Here is a 16,824-nt window from a genome sequence, read left to right as displayed (position 1 = left end):
GCAATTCTGACAGAGTTATGAAAGTGCTAAACTGGTGCAGTACTCTTGTAAAGCAGCAGTGTGTGTGATTTAAGACCTTAGTTTCAGGTGATTATACACTAAACACACATCTTGCAGTATAATATATTCAGTTTCTACCCATACATACCCCTAAATCCTACACAGTGCACCCTGAACGGACATGTTTTCTAAGCAGTCCAAACTGAAGAAAAGAATGAAACAGAAAGGTTTAAAGCTGCTATAACTAGTTGTATATCTGCTTTATTTAGCACAAAACCAATATTCAACCTTTTAGTCATAAAACATTCAGGTGTAAGAAAAAATCAAACAGAGGTAAATAAAAAAACAAGTTGCAGCAAATTGTCTTCTCTCAAGGTCAGTTAACATATTTAGAATTTCTTCTTCTTCTTTCTTCATTAGTGACATAACAAGGCAATTGATTCACTTAACATTATGCACTGGAGAAAGGAAACAAATTCCTCCGGCAACAACAGACCGGGACAAAAATCCTATGGGGAATGAATTGTATGGCCGGAATCTGTGTGCTGTGCTGTTTTTTTTCTGCCTGGCGAGGATATTTGTGTATTTACGGTTTCCTGGAGGAAACTGTGGGCTCAGTGTATGCTCTGTGCGCGTGTCTCAGACAGCGAGAGAGAGAGAAGGAGAGAGCATGTGAGTTAGTCTGTCAGTATGCAACGTGTTGAGCAGCTGAACTCTGTCTCAAACTCTCCAGCTCTCAGAAGAGGACGCCTCTTACCAAAGACAAAAAGAGGGACAACCCTTTTGTTGTCACTCTCAGTCCGGTTGTTAGTTCTTTTAGTTTAGTTCTTTTATTTTATTTGTTGTGGATACTAGCCCCAAAGGATGTAATGTTGCTGGATCCCTGAGGATTTTGGATTTTTTTCATTTTACTTTTGACGCAACACTTCTATTCATCTTTTGTCAGGGAGTGTTTCCCTTCTGTTTCTGTTTCTCCCCTCCTGTGGTATTTCCTGCTTTTATGTGTTGTTCTGATACCGTACTAGCGTCCGGATGAGTGTGCTCCGCTGGCACCGGCTCTCTGCGCTCTGGAAGAACTGGATGTTCAACCAGGAGCCAGCAGAAGAGCAGGGCCAGATATCAGAGGAGCATGAGGCAGAGCCACGGAGGACAGAAAGAAGCACACTCAAGGATCACAGCTCAGACTCTCAGAACTTAACTGAGTTTAGGACCCAAAACTTGGATTATAAGAACCAGGAATCTAAAACTGAATACCAAAACTTGGAATTTACAAACTCTGTTCCCAAGATCCAAAAGTCTGAACTACTAAAACGCAGCCCCTCTGAGCCGTGCTCTCAGGTCTCAGTCTGCTGTCCACACACACCTGAAAGTTGTGTGTGCGAATCCCGGAGAAGCTACTATTCTGAGGAGGGTGTTGACTGTGTATTGCAGGTGGATAACGGCAGTGAGGGGGACGACAGTTTTCTGCAGAGAGAGGGTTCCCAACGGAGGTCTAGACGGCGCTTCAGGAGGGTCAACCCCAGGGGAGAGCGGGAACTCATCACAGACGGCCAAGAACCCGGCGGCTACAACACGGTAAAACCATTACTAGTAAAAGAAAGTGGCAGGCTTTTTGGCACTGTGTGTTCACTTTTAGATTAGTATAAAACAGTAAGAAACTTTAATAGTTTTAACTTATCCACACACAATTACACTTTGTGACATTTGGTTTCTCTTTCAGAACATACATTACTGGATAGGTTTTATGTATTTTATCAGCAATAAGTTGATTTCAGAGTTTCTTGATAGCATTTAAAGATCTTATGACACCTGCTGACATCTTGACTAATTAGTGTTTTTAGTCACAACAGTGGCAGATGAGACATATTTAAAGTGTCTTCAGTTTCTACTTGTCAAATACTTCCACTCTTTCTTTCAGAACAACCATTACAGGGTCTACAATGTGCAAAGATCAATTTTTTCTGAGAAATTAAAAATATGATGAAGGTTTGAGTGGAAAAGCTTTTTGACAGTTTGTGTGTGTGTGTGTGTGTGTGTGTGTGTGTGTGTGTGTGTGTGTGTGTGTGTGTGTGTGAGATATCAAACATTATTGTGAATATTTCTGTCTTTGAGTGCTCACAGAAATGACAAATGGCAAAAAACATAATGTCATCCACAGTTTATAGGAAGAAACAAACTAGGTTTCTCTCAAGGCCTTGTGATTATTTGGCAGGGTCTTTTTAGTTATCTTGAACAAAGTCTATGAGGAAAGTATTCGAACTGTGACAAGTGTGTTTGCGTGTGTGTGTGTGTGTGTGTGTGTGTGTTGAATTTCCCTCCCTCTGATAGGATCGCTGAGACCAGCTAAGTGTCAGTTACAGTTTTGACTAATCACTAGAAGCCACACTTTGCCACACACACACACTTCAGCTCACACACACTCTTGTCCCAGCTCATGCAAAGCTCCCCTGGGTGTTACAAAGGGGCTTAATGGAGAGCTCAAAGTGTCTTCTTCTGACCCGCTCTGGCTCTGTAGTCTCTTGCTGATTGTTCTACTTTTTTACATTTCTTGCCTTCAGCATCGCCAGATCGTAACACATTATATTTGTGAGTGCATTTATTATGTAAAGGCTAACCGCTCTGATGTGCCAGCACAGCACAAAGAAGCAGGACAAAAACAAGTGGAACAGTGTGAATGTCCTGGAAATACAGATAATGATATTAGTCCTGCATTTAATTTGAGCGAGACTGGAGGGCAGGAGGAACTCGAGACACATTTGGCAAAAAGAAAATATCTCTGATGAAAGAGATCATAGTCCTCTGTGACATGAATTGTACTCTGGTCATTGTAATGCGACTGAATAGGGCCCTTTACGCACTCATTTTTCTTTTATTAAATGAGAATATAGATTTGAAGGATATGATATGCTAGCCTGAACCCGTTTTACTTCCACCACACACACAGACAGAGAGTTTGCATTCTGTCCCATTATGACTGTATGTTGTTTCTGTCTCTTCTCCTTTCATGTTTCTGCTGATGTCTTCAGGATTATGTCAACAACCAGGTAGGACAAATTACTAAATGAATCTTCCTTACATTTATGTCTGTTCTGCTCTTGTCTTTTCTCTCAGAGTGTTGTCACATGTGTGTCTGGTGCACGTGTGTGTTTGTGCATGAATGAATGTGTACGTTAGTCACTTCTGGTACGTGCACCTGTTTAGAAACTGCCAGTGTTTGGAAATACAAGTAATTCTGAGGCTGCCACACACATGCAGGCACTGTTTTGTTCTGACATTGTGGGTGGCAGATAGGAAGGAAGCTAACGGTGGAATAAACAGTTGCATTCTGGGAACAACAACGCGCTGGTTAACAAATGGAGGATGAGGCACTCTGTTTTGACATTTAAACCTGACGAGACAGAGACAGGTTTGAGATGACTCTTAACTGTTATTTTTTGGTTTTTACTCTATTTGGGGTCTGAACATTATTAATCCCAAAAAAAAGAAAACATGATTTGTTTTGTGATTTGATGATTTGTAACACCAGAAACACTATCTCTCTGTCCATCTAGTCAACTCTTGGTGGTTGGGGGCACACAGCACCAATATTCGATTTCCACACATTAAAGAATCATTATGAGAAATCAGAAAAAAATCGGAATACAGTTAAGTTATATAGAAAACACAAAAACAAGAAAACATTTCAATGTTGAAATTTCTTTTCCTCTAGTGTTACAATTACACATAATTAGGCATTTGCCATTCTGCTAACAGCCAAAGCTTTCTTTGCACCTTCCTACAGCGAAAAGAGGGTTTAAATTTAGTGATTTAGAAACTGCAATCACACCATACTGAAATAGCCTTGTAGTAAACTGTGAATTTTACAATGTCAACATCTGGTCAAAGATCACCTTTTGACTGCATGTCTGAATGTTAGCATGCGGAGATACAGTATATCTCTGCTAAAAGTAATCACAAGAAAGTGATGAAACATCTCTTAAATTAGATTTCAGGTTGTGCAGACCTTCAGTTTTCAAGTTCAAGTGCTGCTTTGTGGATGAAGACATGTTTGTTCTGTTAAACGCTTTAAGAAGTAATTGATTTATTGATCGATCGTTTGACCAGTTGAAGACATTGCTTCTCTCTCATGAATAAACCAACAGTGCAGATAACTGGTTACAGCAGCAAAATACATTTTGAAACGGCTACTGTTTTCCTTATAAGACACTGGTTGTTATTTTTCTTTGCTTTGTAATGTATCTAAAGGGGGTTGCCCATTTATGATGATATAATGGTAATGGGTGGATGTTACACAGGCTGCAAATGTATATTGTTCATATAGCACACATACACTCAAAGAGAACGTTTTTTTCTGGCAGTAGAGCAGAGGATGTTGTTCAGAGGCCTTATTGAATCATAATAACATCAGTAATCCATTATCACTGGTGTGCACCAGTGTCTGGTGTCTGTCTCTCTGTCTTAATGGTTCGCTCTGAATGAAAGTTCCTGAAGGAATGAATTCAGAAGAGTCTTAATAATGGTGCAGAAAAAGGAAGAACATGGAGCATCTCTACTTTTATGTTAAGCAGAGAAAAAAAACGAACAATACAACTTGATAAGATCGAGCTTTATTTTATTATTTTATTTACATATTTTATTCTCTGCAACGACTTTCGTTTCGATTGATACCCATTGATCCAGAAACATGATTCTTCTTCTAGCAGGGTGAGAGACAGAAGATCCTGTGCGCTCTCTCACTATCAGGACAGACCGCGGGGATTCACTAATGACTCATATCACACACACACACATATTGCACAGAAACAGAAGCATGCATACAGAGAAAGTCACTTCATTAAGACATTGGATGCCTCTCAGGGTTACTGTCTTTCTCTCACTGGACAAGCCCAGATAGATAGATAGATAGATAGATAGATAGATAGATGAACCCATCACCTCATTCACCTTGCAGGGGAAACCTGCTTGAAGGGCTTTTACAGCCAGGCAACTCCAGACCTCCCCCGGATCATTAATTTAACATGATGCAGGTTCAGCCATCTGCACAGGATAGTCCAGTATGCCCAACACTGAAATAAAAGCAGGAGAGAGTGATGTTGCTCTGCTTTAGTGATGCAAGCTGTGTTAAATTCAGATTTCAATACGTAGATATTTCAGAGACAAGCCAGTAAGACACTGTGCAGTGCACCATGTAAATACAAACACACAGATGTTTACACATTTTTAGATTCACTTAAAAATACTGATGTGTTCTGAATATTTTTCAGGGTTCATTTGCTGCTGTCTGAAGCCCTTTGTATTATAGGTTACTGTATTTGTCTTGAACATGCTGGTGGAAATATATAGAGCATGAAGCAGCATCCTCTCTGCAGTTCTGAAGCAATCAAGTGTCGGTACACGCCGGAAACACCACCACCGTCTCTTGCAACGTCTGTGGTCTAGCAAACTTCCTGAGTCAAAAGTCAGAAAGTCTGACGTCTGCCTCCTTTTTATTTCCAAACACTTCAGCATTTGTTTCCCCTCTCTTTGGCTGACCTGACACACACATGAGTTAAGTGTGAAAACCTGCATTAATAATGTATAGCATCAGCCACCAGTGAACATCTCATAAAATTCCTCTAGGCAGAGGGGGGAGGTTTGTGAAAGCTACTCTAGGCAAGCATTTCTAAAATTAAACTCTGACTTTACTGTAGACATGTCCTGTGTGCCCACACTACTGTAGGTAGTTTAGTCACTGATTGTAAATCTCTGCACACAACAAATCACACCAACTTCGTTCCTAGTGAGCAAATGTCCCACAGACAGCTGCCATTGATGATCAGACTTCCTTTAAAATAGTATTTTTGTTACCTTTATGTAGATACTATGTACAGTGTCTTTGAACACACTGTATATGTCATACTATCTATCTCTCTTCAGCACTGTGCATAATTACAGTTCATTTAAACATATGTACAGTATGTAGCACAAGGAAACATATGCATGCACGCAAAGTTATGCAACACTGCAAAACAGAGGCCAGTGGTAAGTTTGTACTTATTTTCAAAGCCAAGTGTCACATTATTTGTAGTAAGTAGAGCAGCACCATGACCGGAGAAAACCGTTGAAGCCCCTCTACCAGCAGGTCCCCAGGACACTTAATGCTTAGTACTTTTGCTGGATCTGATTTCTGTTTGGAGGAGGCATCTTTCATTGCTGAGGAAGATAGTGTCAATCGAAAGCTTCAGAAAAGCTACAAAATGGCTTTGATGGTGAGGCTGTTTTGTCAACTACTGTTTCTGACGTCTAATCCAAACTCTCACGCTTAAGAATGTTGCTTCTTTGGCTTGAAAACTTCTTAATTTTTAGATATCTTTCCTTCTTGTAACTACATATGAAAGCTTACATGGTCTTATGTTTGTAAGTAGCTTTAACAGTTTAAGTGCACATTCATTTTTACTCTTACCTCATCTAATACCAGTTTATTTTTAGGGAGCCATTAACGATGACTTGACCTGGATGATTCTGTCTTTGGTGGTATCATATTAGCTCAGTTTGATGAGCTTGTGCTCGTCATGCAGTGCTATTACTCAAGTTACTCGTAATGACACAGCTTACAATCAGGTTACATCTAAGGTTGTGTTCATCATTTAGTGGGCAACTCATAGTAAGTGACTCATAAATGCTTTGTCATAACTGTGTCAACCTGTCGTGGAGGTAATGGAAAATGACTCTGCATCATCTTTCAACCACCCGACCTTCAGATTTGAAGGTCATTGGGATGTGCTGACGGGAAGATGTACCTGCTTTGTTTCAGATAATTCTGGTAAATTTGCCTGGAAGGTTTATCTCCACCAGCCAATTTGGCTGGAAAATTGGTTGTTCTCAGACTCTGTGTAGTAAAAGGACAGTTTGGTATTTTTTAGCTTAGACCCAGTTTCCAGATGTCTTTATATCTTAGTGACTAATGGGAACAGCGATATTTGAAGTTGGTCCAGTATTGAAGAAACCACTGTTGCCCGCGGTTGACCTAAGAACTGCAGTGTAATCCTTAGGGACAACAGCGCATTACAATGTATGTCCATTCAAAGCGCCTGTTGTTGCCTCTGACAGGCTCAGATTATTATTATAAGTGTCTGACAACATAATGGAAGGATCCCCACAGAGAAATTAAAAGTTGTCTTTACCTTTTTCCTCGTCCGGTGTGTTGGTTATTTTCTTCCTGAAACAAATTAACCTGCAGGACTTTAGTAGGAGACTTTTCCCTGATTTAGATATAGAAACAAGCAGACTGGATCAAGCGAATGTAAACAAATTAAAAATAAACAAACAAACAGACAACCTTTTAGCGTCCTTTTGATAATGTCATCAGACACAGAAAAATTATCTGAGCCCGTCAGTAACAAAAAAAGTACTTTTAGTGGTCAAACATTGTCGGTAACCCTACCCTAAGGATAACATTTTTGCCTGTTTCGCGGCTGCAGTGCTCTGTCTCTTAACTGGACCAGTTTCAAAAAATGTTATCCCCAGTAGTCACTTAAACACACAACGATAGGATAACAGGATCCAAGTTTTAAAAAATACGAATGTTACCACCTAAAAAGGCTGGTCGAACAGTGAACATGTTTGAAAAATCTGTGGAGCTCCAGCTGCTGTGGTGTTTTTTTTTTGTTTTTTTTTAAATAGTCCAGTTTCTGTGCTGATTGTGTTGGAATGAGCACACTGGTGTTGGTCAGTTTTATAGAGTTTTACTTGGCATCATGTATCGATGAAGTTGTTAACATTCCCGTAATATTCCTGGCTTCATTTTCATTGTCAATAGTGAGAGTGTGTGTGAGTGCATAGTTTTGAAAATCTGCATGCTGGTAAAGTTGTACATGTGCTGTGCATGTGACTGCTTCTCAGTGTTTGGGTGTGTCTGGCTTTTTCAGTACTTTATTTAATAGTACTTTTCAGCTGTGTGTTCAAATGTGAATCCTTCAGTATGTAGGTTTTATGTATGTCTGTCTTGCTGAACTTCTGCAGAGCTTAAACATTCTGCTTAAGTTTTAAAGCCCCTCGCTGCTTTAATGCATCCAGACCGTTCCCAAGCTCATCTGGTCTCATTCTATCAGAATGCAGGTGGGGCCAGCTAAACCCCCAAGGGCCTCGAGCCAGCTCTGCCACTGCTAGACCCAGCAGGGCCCCCAGGGAGAGACAGGGAGCCAGGAAGAAGGGGGGAGGAGAGGAATAAGAAAGGCCATGAGAACAAAATGTGTATGTTTTCACTCAGAAAATGGTGCAACCATAAGAAGGGCTATATTAGATTTATTACATCTATAATTATTACCCTTATTGTTTATATGGATATTAGACCAAGATAGTTCCTAGTTTCATTGATGCAAATTATGTCAAGGAAATAGTGTGAATGTTTTTTTTGCATCAAGTGTCTAATCAAGTATCAGCTAATAGACTTGTTGACTTGTTGTCATCAAGGAATCGTAACAACAGGGGCGGACAGTTCTTATAGTAGATGCTGACAGTAATTTACATAATTTACATGAATTACAAAGCCAACTGACACTCATGGTGATAAGAAAATATAGCAGAATGATGGTATCGTGGCTTAGAAAGGGAGTGATGGGAGCTTAAGATTGGAATTGATAAGCAGCTGTATTGAATTTAAAGCAGATACACTGGGGTGTTTTTCATTTCACCAACTTATTTCATGGCTTTAATGGTTATGTGTTATGAGTCATTGTGAGTGTGGGAGGTTTTGTTTCTGTTTTGTAGCCTGTAAAATTTCCCTCATTATTCATCTCATCAAGCTTTGTCATCACCATTGTTACCCAATCTGTGATATTGTTATTGATAATCCAGTTCCTGAGCAACATTCCTCTCAAGCAAAATGTGCATTTCTGTCCACCTGACTCAATGTGCTTTTTCAATTTGCACATAAAAAATGTTTGAGTTGAAACGCTGAACATTTTAAGAAAAAGCAGTATGTTGGTGTATCAGAAAAAACAAAATGCAGCTGCTTTTAATGAACTGGGAAGATATTCACACCATTAAAACCAGTCATAAATGAATAAAAGAAAAAACCCAAAACAATCGTCATTCAAGTGACTCAGCAGCCAAAGAAAGAAAACCGTGACTTGGCGATGCCACTTTATTCAAAACTAGATTTCCTTTTTGCCTTTTCTGTTTTCCCCCTCACTCTCTGATGTCTAGTGAAGCAGAGATGCCATTAGAATAACCTTTTAACAAATCAAAGGGGGCAGAAAGTCAGGCAGCAGAAGAAGTAGAAGATGAGTGGGAGAGAGTGATGGATAAGACAATGGGAAGCAAAGTTTGCAATTACATAAAATGTGAAAATGATGAAGACAGACATGAAAGAGTGACTGGGAATGAAGGATTAAGAAAATATGTGTATATATATACATATATAAATATATATATATAGGGGTGAGGGACCAATGGAGAAGAGGGGTTGACGGAGGAGAAGGGAAGGTGAAATAAAGACTGGAAGATAATGGGGGTTGACAGGTAATGAAAAAGATGAGTAGGCGTGCAGCATAAGGGGTGGCAGCGCATGGGGGTAGAGGGATGGGGCAGAAAGGTGAAGGTTGTAGGAAGGTCAGATGGGGATTTAATGGAAGGATGGGGTGAGAGAAAGGCAAGGTGAAGAGGGGTTAAGACAGGAGAGTGGGGGAGGACGGTTAGGGGATGTGGTAGTGGAGAAATGGATCTAACAAGGGTTAATTGTACTTGCAAGCAACATGTGACTTGCTCTGGCTATCAGTGTGGTGGATGGATTACTGAATGTGACAACCAGGCTTAGGGGCCTGGTGTTAGGGCCCACCCTGGCCATCATCTGCAAAATTAACACTTACCCACCAGAAAAAGACTCCAAATGACCACAAAGAGACACAAAAAGCAGCAAAAAGATGCGAGGAAACTGCCGAGACACAAAATTACTACAAAAGAGGCAAAAGCATCTACAAGGGGATACAAAATGATCAAAAAAGATACAAATCGATCCCAAAGAGACACAAAATTACCCATAAGAGACACAAAATCAGTGTCAGTGGATTACATCACTGACTCTGTATCTGTTTTTCTATACCCTGTATCTACAGAAAATACAGATAAGCAATGCATCAGATAAATGACAGGGAGCAAAATAACAAAACCAGCTGGCGGAGTTGAGTACAACGATCATGTGCTAATCAATGACTTGTTTACTTCCTCAAATTGTGACTCAGGCTCAAAATACGCAAGTCAGGCTTGGGCCAATGCCTTCAAACAACCAACAAAACCACAGTCGCCCGGCGCTGCTCCAGTGCTGCTGGACTCCTGCTGCACTCATCCTCCACGTACAAAGCACATATTCAAACACTTTCTGTAAATAGTCTTTAAAGCAACTTTAAATGAATTATGTGACAGAGTTATGAAAGGTGGTACTTTTAACACACAATGACAGCTTTGGTCTTAAAGTTTGTGCATAAATGTGTTTTTGAAACGTGCATGAGCATGTGTAGAGTACAGTATGCTGGGCAGCACAGTGTACCAGTGGGGCACTATCTGCCGCTGTTGTTGCTGCTAATTTTAGGGATTACATCAGCATCACTAAGATGACAACCTTGTTGAACTCCCTCTCTATGTTCCTCTCTGCTTCTTTCTTTCCCCTCCTCTGTCCCTTATCCTCCCACTATCTTCCCTCTCTCTATCTAACCTTCATCTTCCCTGTTTTTTGGAACTCTGCCTGATAATATTTGATGTTGTCATACAGACATTTTGTACTTTCCATTCATATTAATACAACATAATTCTAGTTTCTTGCTCTTTTCTCACTTTTTTTTTTAAATTGTGATTTTATTTTAAGCTTTAGACTGACTCAAAGGTTTTCCATTTCATTTCTCGCCCTCTTCTAAGTGTCCAGAATTTCTTGGTAGTTCATGAACGGCCAGTTTGAGCTGAAGGATGTCTGCAGTTCATGTTGTCTACAAGGCTCCATTTGGAAGATCAGAGAAATCTTTACAGTGGAAATAAAGGGCTGTTGTAGGCCAAAAGAAAACACAATTCACATCCTGTAGAAAAACAAAGCCTTTGCTCTTCCTCCCTTACCTCTCCTTCACCTCGTGAAATTCCGCTCGCAGCCTTTTCCCTTCTTCTCACCCCACCCTCCCTTTTCCTCCTGTTTGTCTAAATTTTTCATCCACTGGTCTGCTCCTCTCACTTAACTTCTTCTTGCCTGCTTTTCTCTGACTCACTGTCTAGTCTTGTTCACTGTTGATATGTCTTTCTCTGGTCTCGACCCTCTGGGATATTTCTTATTCTGTATGATGATGACTTACTCATCTCTGTTTAACTTATCCTCTGAAATAGGACGGGAAGACAATAAATTAGCTTTCATTGCTGTTTATCTATCATGTACCACCCATCAAATTACTTGTTGCATTTCTTAGAAACTGGAAAATACATCTCAGTTTCATTCTGGGATTCTCAGCTACAGCTGAAGGTCGAAACACACATGAATGTCACCAATTTTCACAGCCTGTTTTTATGTTTTTGCGTCTCCAGCTCTTCTGGGCTTCAATCTCTCTGTAGTCGGAAAAGGAAGGGCTGGTTTAAATAGCAGGAATTCCTGTCTTGTCCTTTAGACAGGCACACAAACATTCACTAAGTTTGTACACACACAAACACATGTGATCAGATGGCTGCAGTCAGCGCATTCACATAGTTGTCTCTTTGTGTGTGTTGCATGAACGCACCTTTATGTTTTTGTGTGAGCTAGAATTATTGTTCTTTGTGTACACTACTGGAAACCATCAGATTATATAAGGACTCAACCATGTACTCTCTGCCACGGGGCGGCATTATATTTCCTGCAGAAGGCAAGACGTTATGTAATTTTTAAATAATTTTGCAAAGACTTTTAATAATGATTGTTTTAACTGTTTAAGGAAAAGAAGGAGTGCAAATCCACATAAACATCTTTGTATAAGGTAAAGATAAATACCAATACAAATAGTTGTCATTTAAACTAGAATTTATGTTTGTGCATTCTGTGAAAGAAATACAACACAAAGACGGATGAGATTCAGAAGCCTTCTCTGTCACTAAAAAAAACAGCATCACTCGTAGAGCTGTAGGAATTGGTTGATTAATACTAAATTAGTACAAATATACACATCTTGATTTCATTTAATTGTTTTAAATTGTTTTCTCTGACTATTTTAACTGTCGCACAAAAAATGCTGTAGGAATATGTCAACTTTGGCTATGGAAATTGTGTTTATTTTCACTAATTTCTGGTATTTTTTGATCAAGAAAATAATTGTCAGATAAATCAATAATAATACAACAATTGTTAATTGTAGCAGTTATCGGTTGCTACATTCACACAACACGGCAAACCAGAGATTCAAGTCAGCAGCTTTCCAGTCCAATCACAACCTTATGCCTTCTGCAACTGTGAGGTTGATTCCGAAATCTACTGTTGCCTTGATGCTGCAAAAAACTGTGTGATGCACCAAACCAGCACTGGTTTCTATCTCCCCTCATTAGTTATGTTTTAAAAAGAGGCACAGTGTCTCTGTGACTGTCCATGGAAATGACTGTGCGGCCACCCAACTCAACACTCTGCAGTGTGTGTGTGTGTGTGTGTGTGTGTGTGTGTGTGTGTGTGTGTGTGTGTGTGTGTGCGTGCGTGCGTGCGTCTGTGTGTGTCTGTGTGTGCGTGCGTGCGTCTGTGTGTGTCTGTGTGTGTGCATGCACAAGTGCGTGTTACAGAAGGGCTTTAGTCAGCTGACCCTTTTTAATTAGCATGGCAGAACTGATTAGCTTTGAGCAATATCCAGACACACACACACAAACCATGCAGTTGGCCACTTTGTGCAAGCATGTGAGGATACAGAAATCAGTGTCTGCGGTGTCCCAGGGGGCCAATTGTCCCGGTAGCAGGCGGAATGACAAAGAGGGACAGGGCCCCCTCAGAAATCACTGAGCCATGTCACGTTTCAGTGAGCAGCACACAAAACACAAACCCACACACACAGGATGCTACGTGTATGTCTAGTCAGTGAAAACTGTCTGATGCGTGTGTGTGTGTGTGTGTGTGTGTGTGTGTGTGTGTGTGCGCGCGTGCATGTATGAGAAAGAGTCTGTCTGTTTGACAGTTTGGCATTGGACAGGTCACACTTCCTGTCTGTCAGTGCCTGCCTGAATGTGTCATGTTTTCTAAAAAACATCGACAGTTTTCTTGCATTTTTCTGGTTCAAAAATAGAGTTCTTTCCTTTGATTTGTATCCCTCTTATCTGCCTCTCATTGTTTCTTTCATCACCTTATACACTCTGACTCTTTTATTATCCTCCCTTTTATTTTCTGACTGTTTCGCCTCTTGGCTTTCTGTCCATAATCACCTGACTTAACCCACCACATGCTCACAAACGCAGACATGCACTGTTCCAGGAAGCGTTTCCTGTATGACGTGTATCCTGCCCCGTGTTTTGCAGACAGATCCCGTATCACCATGTTCTGAGTTACAGTAAACATTCCTCTGAGGCACGTTATGGAGATGAGTGTGTGTCTGCCTTGATTTTAAGTTTGAACTAAAACAAGTCAAATCACACAAAACGAGTAGCTGGACTCCTCTGAACTTTCATGTTATGAATCCACAGTGTGGTGTGCTGCTGCAACTTAGTATGCAGAACTCATAATGAGTGTAAAATCAGTACTTCTTGTGACAGTTTTGACTCTAATTCCTTTAAATCCGTCTCTCAACTGGAAATTAATTTAGATAAATCCTTCTAAACTGCTACAACACAGTGATGTTTGGAGATATTTTTCTTTATCTGGTATTTATTAGTGTCATGTTGAGACCATCCTTTGTTTTTTGTCATTTTTTAAAATCTTTTCTCTGTTTGAATTTTGTCTGCTTCTGGCTCTTAGAGGTAATTTATTCTATTACTCGATTTCACAGACCCACAAGGTAGCCACATTTTTAGCGTGTTGGACAGGCGACAGGAAATACTTTGATCTTGTTGATTTTTGGTTATTGCTTAGTTCTGTTACCATGTCTCAGAGGTCACTTTGTATCCCTAAACAAGAAAATACCTTCATTACAGTTGCCACCACCTGGAATGTAAAACTCATCAGTGTGCAGCATGAGATTTTGTTCTCTAAAATCTTAATCTAAATAGGATGGGCTGAATGATTAATCTATCAATCACTGATAAAGAAAAGCAAAACATTAAATCATACAAAGGAGGGTAGCACCCTGAAAGATGAATACTTAGTTGGAGACCCCTCAGTCCACTGAAAGTCCTTCAAGTAAAGCAGTTTTATTTTTGTTTTGTTTTTTTCAGTCATTGTGCATTGTACTTCTTGGGGACGTTTTGGTCCCCAGATTTGGCTGCAGAGTGAGCGCTCTCCACTGTCACGCTGCTCTTTAGTACAGGCAGCTGCAGACGCAGATTGAGTCTGATTAAGGAAGAGGCCACTTCCTGGAGAAAGGCAGGCGTCAGGGTCTGAGATAATGTTATTTTCTGTCTTTTGCTTAGATGTGGTGAATTTACATCTCAAAGCGACCTAATAAAATACAGTCTCTGGCTTTTGGTTGATATCTAGTGATGGCCAAATTGTTGTTGCACATTTATGACCCATTGCTGGTGTAGTTAACCCAAATGAGCGTGCACAAATAACTTGCCTTGTTTGCCATAACATGTTGAATGCCATTGTTACCCTGAACATCTATTCAAACACTCAAACTCTACATGGGGAAAAAAAAGGAACTAATTGTAAAAAAAATGTACTGAACAGCAAATTCCAATTCTTACTAGGATACAGCCCTAATATGAAGAGCAATTTGGTCTGTAGCTTAATAGCCATTATTAATCAGTATTTCTACCTGTTGCAGTAAATATTTAATCAACGCATTGGATTTTTATTAAGACCAGCCGATCGTGCAAAGATGGACCACGCAGCCTTCCTGCAGAGCAGCAGGGGGTTTAACTGAAGAAGCTCCAAACTTTTAAAAGTGATTTCCAAATGTTTCTTTCCCATAGTTAGCCTTTGTTATACTTCTTTAAGAAAGCAAAATGCAGCAGCTGTGTGCGTGTGTGTGTGCGCGCGCGCGCGCATGTGTGTGTGTGTGTGTGCGTGTGTGCTTGCGTATTTATTAAGGCTGGAGCTTTGACAGCAGGGCAAGGGAATGATGTAGTGCTGCGCACACTAGCATGCGAAAGGGAAAATACTGCAGTTAGTACACACTATGGCAAACACACTTAATACACACAGCCTGAACACAACCTTAAGAGACACACTTACATTATTTAAGTCTGTTTTTCTATCTGTCTGTCTATCTATCTATCCATCTAGCCATCCATCTACCCATCTATCTAGCTACCCGTCTGTCTACTCCTCTTTCTGTCTCTCTTGTGTACATAACACTCCTCTGAAGGCAGAGCTCCATGTGCTTGCATGTGATTGGCTGCGGAGTAAAAAGATGATGTCATTCCTAGTCGGGAGGTGCGTATCGTTTCACATACACACATATAGCGAAGAGAGAACAGCAGCAAGCAGAGAAAGAGAGTGAAGCACAGGGAGATGGATAGATGGACAGCTGATGGAAATGAGAATGAAAGGAGATCTTTCAAGAAAAGGGGGGCTGAAAAGAGAGAGAATGATCGACACTTGAAGAGAAATTTAGGCACGACAAAAGAGGAATAGCAAATTTGAGGCAGAACTGATACAGGCAGAGGTTGCAAAAAATTGGGGATTTTAAGTTGGGGGGGGGGTTACTGAACGAGAGGAAGCGAGGTCAGAAAGGGAGTGGGTGAGAAAGATCCTCTCTCTGAAGTGTCTGGTAATAGGAGATTGGATCTCTCCTTTGCTGGAGGAGAATCAGCCGTTCAAACAACCAGACAGCTCCCATTGTCTCTGCTTTCAATTCATCCCTCCTCTCTGTCATCTTTCTCTCATCGTCAGAAAAACCAGCACAGTATGCGAGATGGTTAATGCAGGAGGAGCAGAAGATGAAAGACAGAAAGGAAGGCACTGATGATTTGCACATAAAATAAAATATATATTTTAAGTTATTTAAATTTTTACAGGATTTTTGTAGGGTATATGATCACGTGTGGAACTTTGACTCTTTTCCCCCGTCACGACTAAGTGAAACAGAACATGCAGTCTCCAGTAAATAATGTAATGTCATACATTAGTCTTTATGACAGAAGTTGGAGTGTGTAACTCCCTTGAGGGTTCACAGAGGACACTTAACAGTGATGTGAAGTTTTTTTGTGCTGTGTATTGCATGAGTTTGATAAATTGGTTCATAAAGGCAGCAACATTATTTCTAGACCTGCATTTCTGAGGTTTTGAGAACTGGATTGTTTCTGAGGAGAAAGTATTAAAAATTCAGTGTACAAATCTTGCTGCTGCTGTAATATTTGAGAAAGAATACAAATTTATTTCCTGGGAGAAAATGCGTTTTTGTAACCTCTAGGTGTCCACTAATAATTAATGAAACAAAACAGCCTGGAAAAGGAAAATAAAAAATTGTTGTTTCAAGTCACGGCTTTAACATTTGTTCCTGCTGAGTTTCTGCTCCATTTGGTCTCATTAAAGGGGTTGTGATTCCAATTAAGAATTGATTTACTGATTTAGTAAAAAACTTCTAGATTAAAAGGTTACACAAAAGCTTCAGCTGCATTTCAATATTAGCTATTACCAATATGTTGCCAGGACCTACATCCTATCAAAAGTCCTTTAAAAACTCAGAAGATTGGATGTCTTTTGGCTTTCAAATCACCAGATCAATGCTGGGATTTGGCAGTTTGATTTGTGAGACTGCAAGTTGAAAG

At 40.1% G+C, this 16,824-nt stretch overlaps 1 protein-coding gene across 6 annotated transcripts in view; it reads left to right on the top strand.

The window, feature by feature from the left end:
* Positions 1-16,824, top strand: part of rapgef6 (Rap guanine nucleotide exchange factor (GEF) 6) — a 170,698-nt gene that overhangs the window by 67,006 nt on the left and 86,868 nt on the right. For 3 of the 6 annotated variants that reach the window (XM_042499997.2, XM_088088060.1, XM_088088059.1), the window contains exons 1-2: positions 656-1,575; positions 3,027-3,044. In XM_042499997.2, the coding sequence (XP_042355931.2) occupies positions 1,033-1,575; positions 3,027-3,044 (561 nt within the window). In that variant the 5' untranslated portion in view covers positions 656-1,032. Of the gene's footprint in view, positions 1-654; positions 1,576-3,026; positions 3,045-16,824 lie in introns of those variants that run through there. The other 3 variants (XM_088088061.1, XM_088088063.1, XM_088088062.1) reach the window with 2 other exon arrangements.

Source organism: Plectropomus leopardus, chromosome 15, assembly GCF_026936395.1.
Source record: "Plectropomus leopardus strain MGB_pleo_1.0 chromosome 15, ASM2693639v1, whole genome shotgun sequence".
Classification (NCBI taxonomy): Eukaryota; Metazoa; Chordata; class Actinopteri; order Perciformes; family Serranidae; genus Plectropomus; species Plectropomus leopardus.
This window is presented reverse-complemented; position numbering and strand designations above follow the sequence as displayed.